Source organism: Syngnathoides biaculeatus, chromosome 4, assembly GCF_019802595.1.
Source record: "Syngnathoides biaculeatus isolate LvHL_M chromosome 4, ASM1980259v1, whole genome shotgun sequence".
In the NCBI taxonomy this organism is placed as follows: Eukaryota; Metazoa; Chordata; class Actinopteri; order Syngnathiformes; family Syngnathidae; genus Syngnathoides; species Syngnathoides biaculeatus.
In genome coordinates, this window is record NC_084643.1 from 594,470 (window position 1) to 615,612 (window position 21,143).

At 47.3% G+C, this 21,143-nt stretch overlaps 1 protein-coding gene across 1 annotated transcript; it reads right to left on the bottom strand.

Moving 5' to 3' along the window:
• LOC133500026 (transcription factor COE2-like) lies at positions 1 to 20,043 on the bottom strand. Its single transcript, XM_061818579.1, has 7 exons — positions 19,979 to 20,043; positions 18,530 to 18,686; positions 17,348 to 17,405; positions 12,083 to 12,138; positions 11,888 to 11,961; positions 9,074 to 9,142; positions 1 to 73 (listed from the first exon to the last, which is right to left on the bottom strand). The coding sequence occupies exons 1-7, from the start codon at positions 20,041 to 20,043 to the stop codon at positions 1 to 3; spliced, it is 552 nt and encodes a 183-aa protein (XP_061674563.1).
• Between the last annotated feature and the right edge of the window lie 1,100 nt (positions 20,044 to 21,143).

A 21,143-nucleotide genomic window follows, 5' to 3' on the forward strand; every position in this document is an offset into this window, starting at 1 on the left:
TCACATCTGCGCTTGACACAAAGCTGCGTAAACTTTGAGCAGTTTGACTCTGAGCGAGGCTCTCAGGTAGTACCTGTCAGAAAATGGGATTTTTGAGGACTACGCGTAGTCTCCCCCCGGTCTGCCTTTGTCTCCTTCTTTACCCCCCTCCCCCTCCCCCCAAGGGAGGAGGCATCCCGTGGCCCCGTGCCAGCTGCTCACTGGTCCGGCCTGTGTGCACCGGAGCCTCAGGGCCCCCGTCGCCAGGCTGCACGGCCCTCGTCTAACGGACCCGCTGACAGGGCTCGCGGAGAGAGTGTCCGGGGTTCCACCGCCAGGGAGAGACCGTGACAGTGGACCGCAGGGACCAGCGGGGCTGACTTCATATGTGCATAGAAATAGCGACGTTATTGTCTTCAACTACCGACACTGTCAGCCGAGAGAACAGAATTCGAAAGTTATGACTACAAACTTTTACCAAGGCACACAAGTTGCATCCAAATGTAAATGGCTCCCACCCCACCCAGCCCCGCCCCGCCCCCTCGACTCCTGCCAGTTTCTGCGCACCATGTTTGGTGAGAACCAGCACAGCAGTTTTTATGTAATCCGAGCAGCGGACAAACACGAATGATGGTGAAAACAAGACCTCCGTCGTGGAGGTAAAAATACTTTTTCCATGAACTATTTCCAAACTCTCCAGTGAGCAATACAATGAATGGCCGGGAGGGCCAAAGAGACGGCAGACATAAATTCAGAGTACGCGGCTCGTGACTGAAAACAAAGCTGTTACGGTGGTGTTACAAAAAACTGCAAAATGAGGCCTGAGGTCTTACAGGTATCGCTTTTACCGGATTGGCCTCTGGAAGGAGCTGCCATTTGGACTGGATGTGCATCCGAAGAATCAATTTACAAAAACGTCTTACAATGGGGGAAAAATAAGCATCGAATTAAGTAAAAGGAAATTCAAATCTATTTGTCAGATCTTTACATTTTCTACTGTAGTTCTTCTCCCGAGACGGAATACCGTATTTTCCGCACTACAAGGCGCACCCGAGAGCCTTTCATTTTCTCAAAAGCCGACAGTGCGCCATATAATCCAGTGCGCCTTATATATGGATCGATGTTGAGCCGAGACAGGTGTCGGAACTATGGCAACCACCCGCTGACTCCATATTCCCGTGGAGAAGTGCATGCTGGGATATATCACTGCAAGAAGTGTGCCCTTTCATTTTTCCATTTGTGTGTTTGTGTAAAATGACTCCCATACTACTACAACTACTACAACAACAACAATACTACGTCACTGACTTTGCATCGGGGAAAATAATAAAACAGCTGTTTATTCATTTTGGGAGTGAACGGAGTTGTCAGTACGCTGGTTTGTAATCTAATAATGTTTGACTGAGCTATCCGACTGTTTTGTTGACATTCCCTGTAGCCCAACGTCATCTAATGGATGCATCATGTAACCCCGGTCTCAACTGTAGTTTCTATTCTATGCGCCTTATAATGCGATGCGCCTTATATATGAAAAAATAGTTTTAAAAATGGGCCATTCATTGACAGTGTGCCTTATAATCCGGCACGCTTATATATGAAAAAACATTTTAAAATTGGCCATTCATTGAAGCTGCACCTTATACATGAAAAAAAGTTTTAAAATAGGCCATTCATTGAAGGTGCACTTTATAATCTGGTGTGCCTTATATATATGAAAAAAAAAACATTTTAAAATAGGCCATTCATTGAAGGTGCGCCTTATAATCTGGTGTGCCTTATATATTAGAAAAAGTTTTAAAATGGACCATTCATTGAAGGTGTGCCTTATAATCCGGTGTGCCTTATAGTGCGGAAAATACGGTACATATTGGCTCCTCATTAGGTTGAAGCTTCAAAAATGTGCTTGAATGCTGCTACAAAAATGCAATCAAATGTGTAGTCTGGTGCGTGTGTGTGTGCCTTTGAGTACGGTAATATGACTGCAAAAGTCAGAACTATTGCGAAACCCCCTGCTCCGATGCGTTTTATTACTGCCATGGGTTAAACGCGGATGACAAATTCCGTTCGTAAGTATATAAAAATATGATCTCATGGGGAAAAAAAGGGTCGCAGGACTGTAAAGTTGACATAATGACTTACATTAGATACAAACAACAACCAACAGCTGCAATATGATAGAAGTGTTCTAGAGATTAATCCATCCATTTTCTTTGCTGCTTATCCTCACGAGGGTCGTGGGAGTGCTGGAGCCAATCCCAGCTGGAGGCGGGGTACACCCTGAACTGGTTGCCAAAAAAAAACACAGGGTTACAAACAGCCGCACGCACAATCACACATAGGGGCAATTTTGAGTGTCCAATTAATGTTGGTTTTTTTTGGGGATGTGGGAGGAAACCGGAGTGCCCGGAGGAAACCCACGCAGGCACGGGGGGAGCATGCAAACTCCACACAGGCGGGTCCAGGATTGAACCCGGTACCTCGGAACTGTGAGGCCAACGCTTTACCAGCTCTGCCACCGTTCTGGAGATTAATCTCATTTTTAAACTTGAATTTAATAGGATACTTATCGCGTTTATATTTACGGGTGAGACGGAGTCTACCTCAGCTGACGGCGGTCGCGAGGCGGGTCACGCGGAAGTCGCCCAGCAAATGCATAATTAAGTTTGAATTGCCGGATGCAACTCGTTACATCCTGTTCATTGGTCATTAACGTTCAAAGTGTTTAAAGAGGGCCTCGTTTGTTTTAATGTACGTATTACTTTTACGGTTGATTTGTATATCGCGCTTTTGCGGCTGTTAACGTTTGACCGACTGCCTGTACGGTCGACTCTCGTCCAAATTCATGGGGGAAAACGTGGTTTGGATGATGTTCAACTTCCACGGCTCTAGAAGTCGGAAATTCCCTCAGCGATTGCGGCAGGAAGAGAGTCAAGACGATATTAAGGCGACAAGCGGAGAGATATTTTCGTTTCACACGTTCAGCTGTGGCGCGCTTGCACCACGCTGACCCAACAGGACCGTTTGGATCTTCAAGCTGCATCTGGGATATGAGAGGAACGTGACCTCTGACCCAGGACAAAATTGTTGCTTCAGATGAGCATTTAATGTTCTTTTTCTCAAAGAACCGCTGTACTATATTTTGAATTTGAGCCCGGAAGCCAGGGTTGAGGAAGCGGTGGCCCCCGTCCGTGGGGGGGGGGGGGGGTTTACGCCGTCGCGGCTGCTGAGAACACGACGCGGCTCAGAAGAAACGCTCGTCATCGGGCGCGGTTTGTTTTGAAAATTGGTTTAAGTCAGCCGTGCGCAAAGCAGGTGGAGCCGCGACCGCTGAAACAGATGGTCTCCGAGACCCCGCGAGGCATTTACATATAACAATAAGTGATATCTGAATAGTTTTTTTGTCAAAGTGCCCAGACAGTTTTAATCCATTCAAAAGAAATCCCGGCAACAGATTTACTGCACTGGCCAAAGAGATTTACGTTTATATGCCCTCATACCCAGAATTTAGTCAACAATATTAGCGTTAAGAAACATCCGACTCGGGTATTTCGTCGAGGGGTTGAATTGGGTGGAAAAGGCGAGCTGGACTAGTTGACGACAACAGACGGCGGCGCGTGAGCATAACCAGGACTAGAAGACAACAAATGGATCGATACGAGCCACAAGGCAAGATTAAGACTAATGGATTCCAGTGGCAACGCCGCATCTGAAGTCAAGCAGTGACGCACCTAATGACCGCTCAAACGAGGGAACGCAAAAACCCGAAAAAGCACTAACAGCGATCCAAAAATAAAAATAAAAAAATCACCCACCGCAAGTTTGAAGATTTGCTGAACTTACATGAGCTCCGGTGAGCTAATTTCGGGGTCCGGGGGGTGTGTGGTGGTGGTGGTGGTGGGGGGGGGGGGTGTGCCGCAATATCGACGGCATTGGAAAATTCCCATCGATTATTCTTCTTTTCTCGGAGAGCCGGCTTGTTAAGAAAGACCGCTCTCAGAAACGCGATCAATTAGTGAGATAGTGCTCGCCATTGATCACCCCCTGCCCCCGACCCCCACAGCGCGAGGCCGCTGCCCCCGCGATGGATCCCTGCACGGCACTCCTTATGACCAACTATTGATCCGAGCTTCTTGGCGCAATATAAAAGCACACACGCCCTCCTGGTGAATGCTGACCTCTCCGATCCAAAGCACACAAGTAATACTAATAGTGACATCTGCTCATCTCCATTGTAAAGCCACCCCAGCGCTCATAAATACGGAGGTCAGCTTGGCCTCAGAACCAATACAACTTCCAGCTCAGAGGTCAGCGTGCCAATAATACTGCCATTAAAAAAAATAAAACAAAAAAAAATCTTGGCCGGGAAATTCTAAGGGAGCTTTCGTGGAAGGATCCAAAAATAGCATTGTGAAATTTGACATTGCTTATAGCTTCAAGGTGCCACGGGCGCCATTTTACATTTTTGCCAGAATAATTGCCCCCCACAAAACAAGTTCAGGACTCATAAATTCCTTCATATTGCAATCGCGTCACTTCGCTTGATCGTGGAATTCGCCTACGACTGCCCAGAGCTGCCAAACGTACCTTTTTGGAATTGTGGCCGAAGAATTTCACCCTTTGTTTTATGTGCCCTGCAAAAGCTTTTCCAGAGACTTGAACATTTTGGCAAAATGTCGTGGAGCCTGGATGGTTTTTTTTCTTCTGTAAGAAAAGGCCGAGGAAGATTTTTTTGTTCAGCTGCGACTGAGATTTTAGTCAAGGTGGCGAGGATTATGATCACTTCCAAAATACCGGTCCCTTTTGGCCCCAAACATTAAATTTCTTCTTCTCGAGAACTTTTTGAATGGCCCAGCCAAAATCCAGAGCTGAATCCAATCGGAACTACGTGGGGGTGATCTGAACAGGACTGCACAGGACAAACACACGGATTTAGAGAATGCTTGCAGAGATGTGCGGTCAAACACTGTCAAGACAGAATCTTCTTCCTCTTTCGGCTTGTCCCGTTAGGGGTCGCCACAGCGACATATTTGTTTGGCACAGTCTTACGCCAGATCCTCACGAATGATGTCATTAAAGTAAAAGGAGCTTCAGCATTTTTTTCCCAAAAATTTGTAGGGCGTCCTGACCTACACAAACAAAATGTTGTATCTTTTCTACTTGTTGTATTCTGCCCCCTTGGAGAAATCATTCTATTGTCACTTGATGATTTTTGGCATTTCAAAGAAAAAAAATATTAATAATTGATGGTCTGGAATCGAACAATCCAGTATTTTAATCAGGATCTGACATGTCCGATTTCTATAGCCACTGTACTTGCGTAATATCTTACGCAAGAAGCCAAACCTAACCGTCAATTAAGAAAGAAAAGATGTATGTGACGAACGATTCGTTTTTAGAAGAGGTAACAAAGAGTCACGGGGACGTGCCCCGAGGAGTCAATCCATCGGTCGGCGTATTGATCAGCCGTCGGGCCAATCGGTGAGCATCAGTCAAACCCAAGTGCTGCTCTCCAAACGGAGACCTAAAAAGAGTCGTGGAGAGTCGGGCCCCGAGTTAAGACGAGACGATTGGAAAATTATTAGCCACAGCAGGCAGCGGCCTATTAAATCATCTTCTCCCCAGGACAACTCGAGAGTCATCTCTTTGTGCCCTGGTCTTCCCTCCGCCCTCTCTCCATCCTTTCATGGATCAGATGTGATCTCTTTCTCCTTTCACTCAAATCGGGATTAGGGAGAGAAAGGCGGCGGCGGTTGAAGTGGGGGGAGAGGGAAAACTGAAACAATATGGAAAGGAGATTAGAAAAGTGGGGGTTTGGGTTATTTGGGGAATTGCAAACTACCTTGTGCTCGGGTAGGTGTCCTAATGACACTGCCTAATTATGGCAAAATGGAAAAGGGGAGGGGTGTTTGCAGAAATGCTCGCTCAATGGGGAAAAGGGAATGAGATAAGAGGATGAAGTGCTACGTAAGAGCGTGTTGGGAGTGCGCACAAGTTGGGATGCGAGAAGGTGAAGGCAAGGGAACGGGAGGGCAGGAATGGAGCCAAAGCGTCACGGGCGACGGGCCCCCCTGCGCGCCGCATGTTAATTGGAGAACAGGTGTTGGGGCTGGGAGCAGGAGGCTGATTACTGGAACCGCAGAAACAGACTACACCCCCCCCCCTTACCGCAAGAACACGCACACACACACACACACACGCATGAATAATTTAAGGCCCGAGCGGTGACTGTGGGGGAAAAAGGTCAGAGTAGGGGTCACCGAGACACATATACAATTGCACATACATTCACATACATAAATAAACGTGTGAGGTTCCAAAAACGCTCGGATGAAAACATGCTTCAATTTGTTTGCATGCAAATGCTTCCAACATTCATATGCTACCCCCCCCCCCCCTCCCAGACAGCCATCCACCCACCCAAACCAAGCATGTGGTGGACAGACGTACAGTGGAATGAGAAAATGCACCAAAAGGTGAGATAAAAACGCATCACACCAAACTGTCTTGGCTTATGAGAAATTAACAAGATCCTAATGGGCTGCTCCCGGAGGAGAGGATTTGGCAAGCCCGTCAAGAGGGGGGGAGAGAACCCCACCAGGACCGGATCTTCCCCGTGCGATTGGAAAAGGAGCAGAGGTCAACGATTCCGTTGAAAGCACCGCTTGTGGTCGCGCAAAATCCGCAGTGAAAATACTACATGCAGTTTAATATATTCGCCGTTCTCCCCGCGCCCGTGTAGATTTTTTTCGGGTCCTCCGCTTTCCTCCCACATCCCAAAAAAAACATGGACGCTAGGTTAATTGAAGATTCCTGGGATAGCCAGCGACTCTAGTGAGGATAAGCGGTGTGGAAAATGGATGGATGGATGGATGGATGGATTGGTCGCTCTCTCCGCCGCGGACTGCGGAGTTACTTAAATTGAGGTTTAAGGCATGTAAGGAGGAAGTGTATACTGGATGGGACACGGAGAGAATAATGTGCAAATGAGAAAAGCAGCTGCTCCGAGGCATTCTGGGAACACTGAAAAGACAACAGCCTAGGTTTTTTTTTTTTGTTTTTTTTTTCCACGATATGAAAAATATCCTGAGCAGAATTCCTCCGAGACGCACTGTCAACAGGCAGCCAGCTTGAACCGAGAAGGGGAAGAAAAGGGTCCTTGACAGAAATGAAGTGAGCGCTTTCTCCCCCCGATTGTTGTGAAAGGAGGACCGGAGGCGAGACGGACGGAGAGGAGGCGCGGCGGGCCGGGACGGAGAGCCAATGAAAGTCGCGTCGGTGACATCACGGCCGAAGCATCCCCCCCCCCCCCCGCTCGTGACCGTTCATCACTCGGCTGACAGAACCCGTGAAAAGTCCAAATCGCTCGGATGCGAGGGCCTTCACACGCCCTGATTACTGCCTTGGTTGAAAGTGTGATAAGAGGCGCTCGGGGTGAACATGTGCGAGTCTGCACGCAGATACGAAACATACGCATGCTTCTCATGACGTAAACGTCTGTTGGGGGGCGGGGGGGGGGGGGTTTGCCACAACTGGTCCTAATAAGCTTGAGAGGTGAACGGTCAGTCATAACAATACTACACTCGCTGGACATCTCATTAAGTGCACAACGGAATAATCTAATTATCCTGAAGGAAGCACTGTATCAAAATGTTGGCTGAGCACTTCAAGGAGTGTTTTGATATAGATTACGTCTAACATAAAAACATCTTTGGATGTATTTGCACTGCACGAGAGTGGTTTAATATCCAGCTGTACGACGCGCTGCACTTCCGCATCACTGCAAACTACCGCCTCGATAATAAAAATGTGACATCCATTGATCGATTTTGGCTTAATCAAACTAGCGATGGAAATATGTTGACTGGTGCCAGTAGTATGCTAAGTAGATGGAAAGAGTACTTTGAGAAGTTCATGAATGAAGAGAATGGGAGAGAAGAAGAGTCGAAGAGGCAAGCGTGAATGACCAGGAGGTGGCAGGAGGTGATTGGGAAGGGGGACGTTAGAAAGGCACTGAAGGGAACGAAAAATGGAAAGACAGTTGGTCCTGGTGGTATACTAGCGAAGGTATGGAAGCAATTTACTTTTAGAGGGCAGATGCAGTTTATATTGTATGAACCAATTAGTTTTACTTTGAATTTGACAGGGTTTTTAATCTACGCTGCAAGTTTGTAAAGGGAAGTTTTCACTTGGTTCTGTGCCCCACATCGAAGGAATGCACACATTTCTTCTGAATTGCAAATGTATGTTTTTACATTTCTCTTCAATGGATGCCACAATGTTGTCTCAAGACTGTGAATACTAACGGGGAAATTAGAAAGGCACTGAACAGAATGAAAAATGGAAAGACAGTTGGTCCTGATGGCATACCAGTGGAGGTATGGAAGCAATTTGGAGAGGTGGCTGTGGATTTTTTTTTATTTACTTATTCAACAGAATACTAGAGGGAGAAAAGATGCCAGAAGAAAAACGAAAAAAAAAAAGTTTGTTAGTCCCCATTTTTAAGAAAACAAAAGGGATGTTCAGAGCTGTGGAAACTACAGAGGAATAAAGATGATGAGCCACACAATGAAATTATGGGAAAGAGCAGTGGAGGCTAGACTCAGGACAGAAGTATCTGCGAGCAACTGTATGGTTTCATCCCGAGAAAGAGTATGCTCGTGGAAGAGTACAGAGAAGGTCAGAAGGAGCTACATTGTGTCTTTGTAGACCTAGAGAAAGCCTATGAGAGAGTACCAAGAGAGGAACTGTGGTACTGGATGCGCAAGTCTGGTGTGGCGGAGAAATATCTTGGACTAGTAGAGGACATGTCTGAGGGCAGCAGAACAGCGCATCTGCTTTTATCGTCGCCGTGTAATTGTCCCCTCGCCTCGGCGCCATTCGCCGGCGTGGCGAAAAGACAGCTTTCGGCACGACCGGGTCGTACGGCGTAAACCTGCTGACAACCACCGCCGCGTTCATCCAGTTCAGCCGGGCACGCGGAGAGGAAACCAGATGAAGTTGTACCGCGCGGTCAAATTGACACAAAAGCACAATCTCGAAGTGCGTGTTAGTGAGGATGAGCCGGTGCTTTGTGTACTCCATTGGCGCTCCTTACCTGTCAATGATGACTGGGTCAGAGGGCGTCTCATTTCGGTTGCCGCAACTCTTCTTCTCACAACAGCGGCTGAGTGGGCAATTAAAAGGGACAGAAAAGACAACAAGAGGGGAAAAGTCAGCCGGGAAAATAAGCAATTTAAACAAGGAGGAGCCCTCATTTGTCCGCGGGCCCCCGGACTCCGCGGTCCGCAGACATCCAGCAGCGCACAAAAGGAGGCATGAGAGGGGAGGGCGGGGGCGGGTGGGGGGAGGACAAAAGAATAGAAGAGGAAGAAAAGGTACAACAACACACCCTACAAACAGCGAGAGACCATTCAAAAGTGAAAAGGCAGCCAGCCAATCTGTCACATTGATTCCGAAATCAAATTCAACCCCCACGCACGCAACCATTCGTCAGCAGTCCTGTCCGAGGAGCCTGCTGGTCAAACCCATACCCCCCCCCACCCCCACACGTCCCCTTCGCCGCATAACAAAAGTGCCCCCACCCCTTACCATCTGCCACCCCTACACCTCGCCTCACCCCTCTCGTGTCCCAGCTTGGCCCTGCCCCCCCTCCGTCAGACGGCCTCACTCCCCAGCTGTGACGCTTGCCCTCTGCCTCTCCGGCTCCGTTATTAGCCAGCTGTGAGTCACATTTGGGCATCTGCCGGGGACACAATGGCACAGCCCACCCCACCCCACCCCATCCTTTCTCTGCTGCCGCCGCCCTCCAACTCTGGGTCACCGGCCCGCTCATCTCTCGTCTTCCTGCCCACACCCGCGTTTACCCATTTACCTTCATAAAGCGCAATATTATTATATCATCACCGCTCGCCGACAAAGTTCGAGCATGCCGCGTCACCGCGGTGCGCCCGTTGGCGACACGCCGCTTCATAGATTGATTGGGAAGGATTTTTTATTCCAAGGGTACATACATTGTGTGTGTGTGGGGGGGGGGGGGGGACAACAGTTGACATGGCTTTTACGTACATCTTTATGTTTTCATTACGTTTTATTTAAAAATGGATGAAAATGCTATGGATCATGCAAGGGTTATCGTGATTCTACGGAATATTGGCAGTGAGGTGTTTATTGTTCGACAGGATCCCAGAAAAGATTCATGTTCATATTGGAAAGAATAGTTCATGAATTTGTCTGAAAACAAAATTTTCCCACTTTCTCACTACTTTGTCAAGCCATACAAGTTCTATTCAACAACTACAAATGATAATAGGAGTAGTACAGTAGTATTGGAGTCAATGTGCCCTCTAAGCTGTGCAACTGCGCATTTGCGCACTCGTCGCACACTCTCAGTGCAGAGGAAAACATATCCAGTGCAGCGAACTACAGCCTGATGTCTTTTTTGGTTGTTTTTGTTTTTTAAACACGGCACCACACTGCCTCTCATAAAGAGCTGCTGCTCGGCCACACCGGGCCACACGCTCTACTTCAGGGTTAGCCAGACTTTTTTTACCCCAAGATCTACTTTTCAAGCAGCCAGCCTCTCGCGAGCTACCAACGATGGGGGTTAGGGGGTGGGTGATGATGCTCCCAATGTTATGCTATTAATGTGAGGTGATATATATGTATATTTAAAATATAGAATGACCTTTTTGTGCACTGTATTGTTTGTCCTTTCATCCTGGATCAGGCTGTGCCAAGCTGGAATTTGAAAATGACACACCATCTCATCCTGCACTTTCTACTTTGGCTTCAGAGCAGACCTTTCCCACTCGGAAAAGAGAAAATCTCATCCTGTTTAACCACTTTTTCTTCGAGTATTCACATACTCCAACAGTCATTGCATCTTAAAACGACAGCATTTCTTTTTTAACTTTAAAAGTAAACATAAGCAGCATGTCTAGCTCGTCTTCGCTCTACGTTGCCCAGACTGTGTTGCTAACTAAAGCAGCGGTGGTGGACACTGTCATTATAAAACACATTGATGGGCTGCGTAAGTACTATAACATTTGTAATGATGAGTGTACGTCTTTAAGAGCCAGGGTGGGGGGGTGTAAGGGAAACTAGGAAAAAGAGTGTGGCGGAGCAGCGGTCGTTGTTCGAGAAAGTTCCGTGTGCTGCCTAAAAGGAACCAGTGGCTTCTTCTTTTCACTTTTTTACAATACATACGTGTTTTGTCCCATTGGATGTAACAACCAGTCATCCCTCCCTCATTGAATCACATTGCAAAATGCCACATTGCCTAAAAAGCTGATTCAATATTTTAAATACACAAGGCAACATAACATGAACCCGAAAACTGTTCGGGAGCATCATTCGGCTTTCAACGTGCATTGCGGAAAATATTCTGCAAGCAATAATTCAGTTTTACACCAATTAAAAAAGAGGGGGATATCATTGTGGGTTAAAGAAAAAAAAAATTCCAATTTATTTTTAATAGTTTGCTTGGTTTGTATTTGTATTGCAATGTATTTGTTTTTGTTTGTTTGTTGAGATTTTCAGTGTAAGTTTGCAAAAACACAAAATTGTTCTTAAAAATGTTCTGATGGGAATCTAATATGAATCTTTTAATGAGCCATGTGACTTCAATGGATGACACTGATTTGATCACAGTGCTGATGCTGCTCACAGTGGTCAAAGGGGGCGCTCACGGGCTTAGTGTGTTCGCTCAGACACGTCAAAAATTTGAGGGAACTGGGTAAAAAGTCGGGAAATGTGCAATTATTGTGCACAGTACAACATTGATCAAACATGTGCAAAGTATTATTATGGGGCAGCATTCAATGTGCATAAATAGGGTTTATATATATATAAAATTCCGAAAGCAAGTGCGTGGGCCCTGGTGTCCGAGACGTACGAATATGTCACCCACCTGCACATGACCTCATGCGTAAGCAGAACTCTGCACATTTCTGGATTCTTGTTCTGGCCTTCGTACGATATTGGCTGCAGAAGGGTGGTGGTGGGGGGGGGGGATTTGGCACAAAGGACAGGATGAGTCAGTCGCATGTTAAAATATTTTCTTTCATTTTTCTTGAAAGCCGAATTTCACCAGGAGCTCACTTACCTGTTTTGTGACCGAGTCGATAAGTCGCGCGTAAAGATCTTGCTCCGTGCGGACCCCTGCACAAAAAACAGCAGATATATAGAATATTTCATATCTCAGCGTGACAGACCGCTTTACTAATAAATGTGACAAGTACAGGCGACACGGTGAGACAGCTGGTAAAGCGTCAGTCTCACAGTTCTGAGGACCCAGGTTCGATCCCGCCCCCGCCTGTGTGGCGTTTGTTAGAGAAAGCCTGCGTGGGTTTTCTCCGGGCACTCCGGTTTCCTCCCACATCCCAAAAAAACATGCAACATTAATTGGACACTCTAAATTGCCACTAGGTGTGATTGTGAGTGCGATTGGCTGTTTGTCTCCATGTGCCCTGCGATTGGCTGGCGACCAGTTGAGGGTGTACCCCGCCTCCTGCCCGTTGACAGCTAGGATAGGCTCCAACACTCCCCACGACCCACGTGAGGATAAGCAGCTAAGAAAATGGATGGATGGATAAATTGCCCCTAGGTGGGATTGTGAGTGCAGCTGTTTGTCTCCATGTGCCCTGCGATTGGCTGGTGACCAGTTGAGGGTGTACCCCGCCTCCTGCCTGTTGACAGCTAGGATAGGCTCCAGCACTCCCCACGACCCTCGTGAGGATAAGCAGCTAAGAAAATGGATGGATGGATAAATTGCCCCTAGGTGGGATTGTGAGTGCAGCTGTTTGTCTCCATGTGGCCCTGCGATTAGCTGGCAACCATTTCAGGGTGCATCCCCCCTCCTGCCCTGTTGACAGCTGGGATAGGGTCCGGCACTCCCGTGACCCTCGTGAGGATAAGTGGTGAAGAAAATTGGATGGATGGAAATTGCCCTTAGGTGTGATTGTGAGTGTGGCTGTTTGTCTCGATGTGCCCCGCGATTGGCTGGCAACCAGTTCAGGGTGCATCCCCCCTCCTGCCCTGTTGACAGCTGGGATAGGGTCCGGCACTCCCCGTGACCCTCGTGAGGATAAGCGGCAAAGAAAATGGATTCATGGATGGATGTTACATGTACATATATATATATATATTTTTATTATTTTTTTTAACAGCTATATAGTCGCTGCAGAAGGGTTTAATAATCTTTAGAAATTTTCATCCAGGACCTCCAAATGGCGTACAGATTTAATAGGAAGACAACTCCCAATTTTTTCATTTGAAATATGAATTTGTTCAATGCACTTATTTCAATGTCGAATACTTAAGATGACAACATACACAGCTTGACTCCATGTATACAAAAAACAATTAGGTAATAATAGTTTTTTCAGTTGAAAATATAATGAAATGGAAATTGAGTCGGGAATCAAAGCAGCTCCGCAAACATGTTGACAATGTACGGACGATCCGCACCCACCGCATAAAAAAAAAAAAAAGAAAACCGGTTCAGTTGACCCAAAACAGTGATCTACAACCCTTCAATTATTTTGTACTGTACTGGGGATAAGTTAGATATAAAAGATTTATGATCTAAAACTTATCCCCTAAAGTCACCCCCCCCCCCCAAAAGGAAAAGAAAACTAAACAGAACTGAACCGCGTCCAAGCACCACTGAGAAATACGATTGGCAGGCGCCTCGTGTTTTTTCCCCTCTCTGATGGTTTCCGAGGGGATTGGAAGTTATTTCGCTTTTGATGATTATTAGCCGCTTTCTGTTTTGCGGACGGAATTTACAGCCGCGCTCGCGCAATTCATCAGCGGCGGCGACATATTCCCAAAACTCGTCTCGCGCAACTCGTCGCCCGCGGCCCGACAGGTATCGACAAAGGCCGGCTCGACCGCTTCAACTGGAGTCCGAGGAGAGTCGCCGGTCTTGTTTCTTTAAAAAAAAAAAAAAAAATACAATGAAATACATAAAATCAATCAAAGATGAAAAGGAGGTGTAATCAGTTGTTTCTTAGGGAACATTACCCCCCCCCCTTTTTTTATATACAGCATATTTCGGCAAATTTGGAGTCTATTGCTTTTTGGAACGTGTTACCCCGTCAAAGTCCCTCTTGAGATGCCTTTGATATTGCAAGGGAGGGGGGGGGGCGATGAAGAGGAAGGGGGCTCTTGACTTGTGTGCGCGCACAAAGGGGGGATGCTGGAGAACGCGTCTTTTATCTCCCCTCCCATGGGTGCCAGTGCGATGGCAAGAGTAGGAGCAGCGCTTGCTCATGGGAACCGAATTCCCGCGCCCATCCCCTAACGCGACGTGGGAACCGCAAAATCGGGCTGGCGGTGGAGTCGCCGATGTCGAGTGGGACGGCGACGTGAACCCGGAACGAAACGGAGCTACTGCCTTTTGTACTTTGGGAGCTCATGCGCAGTATACGTAGCGGCGGAAACGCTAATTAGGCGTTAAATGGTTAAAGAGTCGGCCATTTTGAATTGGCACAACAATGGTCACCATCATTTTTTTGTGTCTATGGGCGCCATGGACCCGTTTCACGTTAAAAAAAAAAAAAAAAACAGACTGACTAGCGTGACAAAAAAGATTCAAACTATGCTGACTGTAGTTGTAATGAGTTGTACTCGTACCCGTTTTTTATCCTCTTCAACGAGGTCACCAGTTTCTTGCATTCCACAGCTGAGCGTGTTCTCTGACAGGACTGCAGTCGAGCTCCAGAAAACGAGGTACTTCTTTGTTGCGCCGTTTCTGTTTCACTAGCGCGTTCATCGTAATGGACGACGAACTTGCACATTTTTCATTTTTGCTCTCAGTTTTGTCGCCGTACTTCGGACTGCGACGAAGTGTTACGGCGCAGTGTTGTGTAATAAAGCGAATAAAGTCTCACGATACCAATTTCTCCTGATCGCAAGTCGTTGTCGGCAACGACGATGGCGCTTCAGTTCCCGACGCTGCTCTCGTCTCGTTTTCTCACTGCTGAGAAAATTTTAAGAGTAGCAGGGATCGGAATAGGCAAAGTCAGCGAGGCTGTCCGCTATTCTCATCAGCAACCGTTTCATTTCCAGAAGTTCTGACTTGTGGTAAAGAGGGAGCTAAGTCGGAAAGGCGAAGCTCTCAATTTACCAGTCTATCTACGTTCCTACCCTCACTTATGGGCACGAGCTGTGGGTCGGGACCGAAAGTACAAGATCCTGGATAGAAGCGGCCCAAATGAGTTTTCTCCACAGGGTGTTGGGCCTCTCCCTTAGAGATAGGGTGAGAAGCTCGGCCATCAGGGAGGGGTTCAGTGTCGAGCCGCTGGTCCTCCTCATTGAGAGGAGGCAGATGAGGTGGCTGGGGCATCTGATTCAGATGAGGTGAGGTGTTCTGGGCACGTCCCACCGGAAAGAGACCTCGAGGATGACCCAGGACACGCTGGAGAGACTACGTCTCACGGCTGGCTTGGGAACGCCTCGAGATCCCTCCGCAAGAGCTGGAAGAAGTGGCTGGGAAAAGGGAAGTCCGGAAAAGCAGTCGATAATGGATTGAAGGACGTTCTGACTTGGGCAGACATCTGAAGACTGACTGAAGACTTAGTCGAAGTCCGGCAGAGACGGCAGACGGGCAAGCTGTAAATACTCCAAATTGGCTGACTGGAAAACAACGTCCCAGAAACACGTGATTTGCGATTACTCCACTTCGAGTTTGAAACGTCGATGTTGAGACGTCGACTAATTCATGGGTAGTCAACCGATCAGTTCTAGCTAGGTGCAGAACGAGAGTTTAGAATGAGTGCACTGGCTTGTCACTGAGGTTGTAACCTCAAAAGGTGTTGATTTTTACATCTGGGGCATCAAATTTTAAGGAATTTAGCTGGTTAGCCTAGTTTGTGAGCTTCTGGGTGTGAGTTGCGGTCAGTGTTGAGAAGATGACTTTGGGAATGGAGTTACCGTAATTTCCGGCCTCTAAACCGCAACTTTTTTTCCACACGCTTTCAACCCTGCGGTTTATGCGGTAATGCGGCTAATTTGTGCATTTTTACTAACGGCCGCAAGGGGGCACTCGAGCAGAAAAGGTAAGGGTGAAACCGGTGGCATATCTGTGCTGAGGAAGTGACTTTTACCGGTCTGGCCCTGTTAGCGCTGCGCTAGCGTGTTACTGCTGTGTCTCAGTGTTTGTTTTTAACCGGCCCTGTCAGCGCGGCAGCACTAGCGTTAAACTCTCTGTGTAGCGTCTTTCTTTGTAAATATCTCGTGTTCAAATGTGGGTTTCAATGCGAGCATTTGCGGCTTATCCCAAATGGTATTTCCTTTACAGATGTACTTGGTGAGGCTTATAACCAGTAGGCTGGGAATTACGGTAGTTACAATTTCAAGTTACTCTCTTGGAAATGGAGCAGTACTGCGACTATTACAATTACCAATAACAACAAATTACATTTGATTACATTTTGAGGATTATTCTAAATTTTGAAAGGGTGCGTCGATCGGGGCCTTGGATGTTTCCTCTGAAAAATTGAATCAAAACCGTCATTTTGACATTAACCACACGTTCGTTCTTTACACAAATAAAGTGACAACAAAACATGAAGTGTAAATAAAACTGAAAAAATTTTGTTGCATTATTTGGAAAAGATGACACCATGTTGACCTAATGACAAATGTGACCAATTTATCCGAGCGTTCCAAAAATCACAAATTAATCGATTCCCCCTACATGGCGGCACTTCCAGCTTAGGCTCACAACTTGGAAAAACTCCTCATTCATTTTTAATTGTATTTGGTCCAATCGGTGCAAATATGATCTGACTTGCAGAAAAAGTTGTGTGAGTTGATATAGATCAGTGGTTCCCAAAGTCAACCTGGACCCGGACCCCCCCCCCCCAACCAACCTCAACTTTCGCCAATAAATGCAGTGCTGGACACAGCTACGCCATTCAAGAAATACTCAATTTTAGTGACTTGTGTGGTCTTGCTTTTTATTTTTGCACAATAAATCAAAACGTGGTTCAACACCGGAAAGGGGAAATTCTCACATCATGATTAGCTTCCAGACGATTTCGGGTTTTTTTTCATCTTCACATCACGGACCTCCTGGAAAGACATCTGTGGACCCCACTTCGGGAACCACTGATATAGATGAAAGAAAGTGTCCGATCTTTTGGGTCTGACGGGTGCAGGTTTTGGACCTCTGATGTCCGCACCTTTAAAAATTCGGGAAGTGGAGTGCAGTAGATGAGTGTACCTTGTACCTTGCAGGGACAGAGACCGGCCGGCCGGGCCTGAACTTCCCTTCCGGACCGCTGACCGTCAGCGTCCGTGTTCAACCGCTCCGATCCGATCCGATCGGTTTCAAGAAAGTTCTGCGTTCGCGCCCTCTTACCGTTGCTGTAGAGGAGCTGCAGCTTGTAGTGAGTGCCGTTGTTGGTCTTTTCTCCCGGCTGCTCCTTGGAAACACACGCACGACACACGGCCTGCAGTTAAGCACGTTAGCGACAGAGTTCCACACGTAGACGATCCCTCCGAATCCCGAAGTTTCGACCCGTCGCCGTGAGCTCGACGCTGAGCCCGGGGTCACCTCTCTGACGGCTGAGCCATCGTGCCTCACGCAAGCCCCCCCCTCCCCGAGATGAGGTTGCGAGAGAACTTCGGAATGCTACAAGTGCGTTTGAGCGGAGCGCACGTAAGAACGAGCGGCGGTCGACCTTGACGGCGAAACTATGCCTGGACTCCCCCCTCCCCGCTTCCCCACGTTTCCTTCTCGTCTTCTACCTCTGCTGGTCTTTCTAAGTGGTCTCAAAGGAATGCTCTCTGGTCCAATAACCCAGGAGGCATCTCGGAGATGAGAGCGAGGCGAGAAGAACAAGAAGGCTGGTGGGGAGCGGTGGGGGTTGGGGGTGGGGGGCACAGAAGAAGAAGAAGAAGAAGAAGAGGGCAAATTAAGATGCACGGCGATAAGTTGGCAAAGTGCAGAAAGTCCAATTTGTGATATCGCGAGATGGATTGACGCCCGCTTTTGTAGGTTTTGATCATTCTCAACAGGGTGGGGGTGGGGGTGGGGGGGTTGTTTATTTTGTCATGCCATGGCTCTTCCTCTGCGTAATTACAAAGCCACAACAGATGCCAGGCTAACCATGCAGAAAATGAAGCCACTGGCACACACGCGCGGCGTGCTGGCATTTTCATCGAATTTTCTTAACTGCACTCTTCCACAAGCGAGTCCAACCTGAGGAATTGACCCCCCCCCCCCCATCCCCCGTTCCCAATTCCCAGCCCGCCCTTTGGTGCTGTTCAGTGAAGACGCTTTGATGATTAGCACTCGACGGATAACTTAACAGGAGCGTGAATCATTTGCATTTTTTTTTTTTAAATCTTGCTGCCCCCCCCACCACCAATTAGTCATAACATGTAATTTTTCAAACCAGCATCCTCAAGGCCTTTTTTTTTTTTTTTTTTTTTTTTCGTGAAAGCGACGTTCCACGCAGAACTGGACGCGTCCTGTGGGCGGGCACACCCGGATTCGGGTTTACTTGGGGGGGCGGGGGGGAGCGAGGCCCTCACACACCTTGTCGTGCTCCACAAAGTCCACGAAGGCCGTCCGCTCCACTTCCACGGGCTGCCCGTGGCGGTCGTAGAGCGCCAGCACGAAGTGGAAGAAGTTGGACTTGCGCAGGTTGGAAGGAGGCTGCTTCTCGAAGTGAGCTCTGGACAGCGCCACGCCGCTAGTGGGGGTGGAAGGGGGGGGGGGACACACACGCAGGTGCACGCAGTTAGCCTGTCACGTCACGACTTGGGCAGTCATGTGACTAAACCGCACGTGCTCTCTCAAATGCAAAAACATTGGGCCGTTGCATTCTGCGTGAAACACAGCCCACAAAATGCCAGAAGGTTCCCCCCAGTAATCGTTATGAATATTGAATTTCATTATCATCAAAATAGTTGTTCAGACTTTTTGAACGCACCTTCCTTCCAAATCAGAGTTTGAAAGTTCAGTAATCACAACTTGGCAGCGTTCCAAATTTGGATTTTTCCAAGTACTGCAAAAACATTCTCAATTATAATAATAATAATAATAATAATAATCAAACATGTTAAATAGTGACAACAAGGAGGAGGCGTGAGTCTTCATTATGCAGAAAATAAGTGGTGCCATTTTATTCATTGATAATTGAAACGAATGAATTGATAGTGTCAAAGAAAGGTGAATAAAACTGCACACTTGATTTATTTTTGTTGATTTAAAATTGATTTAAAATGTTGTTGATTGAAAATTCACACATTCTTTTCGTGCAGCATTCTAGTAGTTTGTTTTATGAAATAAAAAAGATTGTAGAGGAGGATAATCTCTCACATCTCAAATTGTAATCTATTGAACTGTCAGTGTGTAAATTTTTCTTGAACATATTGTGCATGACATCAAATTTATGTTAATCTTTTTTCTTCAGCATTATTACTTTTATATTAAGTGAAACGGTCGTTTCCCCCCCCCCCTCTAAACTTTTCAAGCACGGCAGGAAAAGCACACGAGTCGTCTTTAGATCATTAAAATGAGATGCAAGAGTCAACTAAGAACATTTCTTGCCGATTCAAAATATTGTTTTTTTAATTGAAGATTTCCATTTATTTTTCATATTAGAAAAATTGTGGATTCCGCTTTAAAAACAAAAAGTTCCCCAAAACATTTAGTATTTCATTTCCAATTTTGTGGAGTTGACTTTATATTTCGCTGACATTACAAAATAAAAACAATTGCGCCATATGTGTACATTGCACACAAAATCTTTTGCCATTATTTTGACACCATTTTGTGTGTATATATAATATTATATTATATAACGGGCCTTGTTTAATGTGTGCTTTTCGCCCTTTACAATGAAGACCTGAGTCCGATTTTGAAGAGAGTTTTGCAGCGCTTTTCATAAGAAAACAATTGCGGCACTTTTGTCAAGTTTTGAAAAGCCACCGAGCAGGCGGATGAGGTGCGGTTTTTTTTTTGTTTGTTTGTTTTTTTTACCTTTGCGCCGCGACGTTGGCGTCCACCACGCCGACGTTCCGCACCCAAGAGCGGACCGGATCCATCTCCTCTCCGAGACTTCGCTCTTTTAATCCGCTGACTTCTCGCATCAAATGCTCCTGGATGCTGAACATTTAAAGCCCTGTCCCGAGCGGTGCAGGGTGCACTTTTTTGAAAGTCGACCGAAAGTCAGCCGGGGGAGCCAAAGCCCTTAAGCGAACACACCCGCAGAAAAATAAACGCTGCGCTCCTCCGGGGCGCAGCAAGAACGGGAGGGGGGGGGGAGGGGGGGGGGAAGAAAGGAGCTAAGGGTGCTGATGTGGTGAGATGTTTTTGGAGTTTGTCTCCCTACGAATCCACTGGCGCTCGCGTTTAAAGGTGGAGCGATGTGAATAAAAGCATCCCGTCACAGTCGCCGATCGCGGTCCGAGGAGTCGAACTGCACCGCCCAACTCCGGAGAGTGCGCAAGATGGTGCGCGAGTCTGCTTGGTGGCCGGAGCGAGCGAGAGCAGAGCGGCTCCGACGTGGGCCCGGGAGGCTTGCAGTGAGCCGCTGCGCCGAAGCATGAATGAGGATGCTGCGTGGAAGAGGAGGGGCCTCCGCTGCCATATGTTGCGGGTGGGGGGGGGGGGAGCATCCCGTTGTTTGGACCGCGGCCACGTTCAGCATCCACACCCGACAGACTCACGCCAACTTCTCACACTCCAAACACCTCCTGCATGCTTGGCTCGGCACCGAGCGTTTTCCGCACCTGTAGGCGTGCAGCAAGCACCCTTTTTTTTTTTTTTTTTTTTTGCGCAATAACACCAACTGCTCTCGTTTTTGGCTTTTTCAAAACATGTTGCGCCAACATCCACTTTGGGTTTGGCGAGCGTTGGACGCGCACGAGCGCATGGTCCAACACTCCCATCCGTTGGTGCACAATTCCCTCTTCGCATTCTTCACGCGTTCCAAGAAGTCGTGGCTACGTTTTTTTTTTTTTTTTTTAATATGGTTCTTGAAAAAGTGATAGAAGCCAACGAAATAAGTCGGACATGTTCCGTTTCCTCCTTTCTCCCCTCATCAAGTTTCACCCAAGCCAGCCTGATTCATTCCCCCTCAGCCTTTTGTCTCAGTGGCCGAGACAAAGTCAGAATCTCCCCCTGCACCATCTGCCGGCAGCAG

Excerpts from the sequence above, each read along its gene's own strand:
- LOC133500026 (XM_061818579.1), bottom strand. The coding sequence starts at position 20,043 with ATGGATCCGGTCCGCTCTTGGGTGCGGAACGTCGGCGTGGTGGACGCC. Across the intron at positions 12,139-17,347 it reads GCAGCTCCTCTACAGCAACG|GGGTCCGCACGGAGCAAGAT; the intron begins GTAAGAGGGCGC and ends TTTTTTGTGCAG. Across the intron at positions 9,143-11,887 it reads ACGCATGAGGTCATGTGCAG|CCGCTGTTGTGAGAAGAAGA; the intron begins GTGGGTGACATA and ends TTGCCCACTCAG.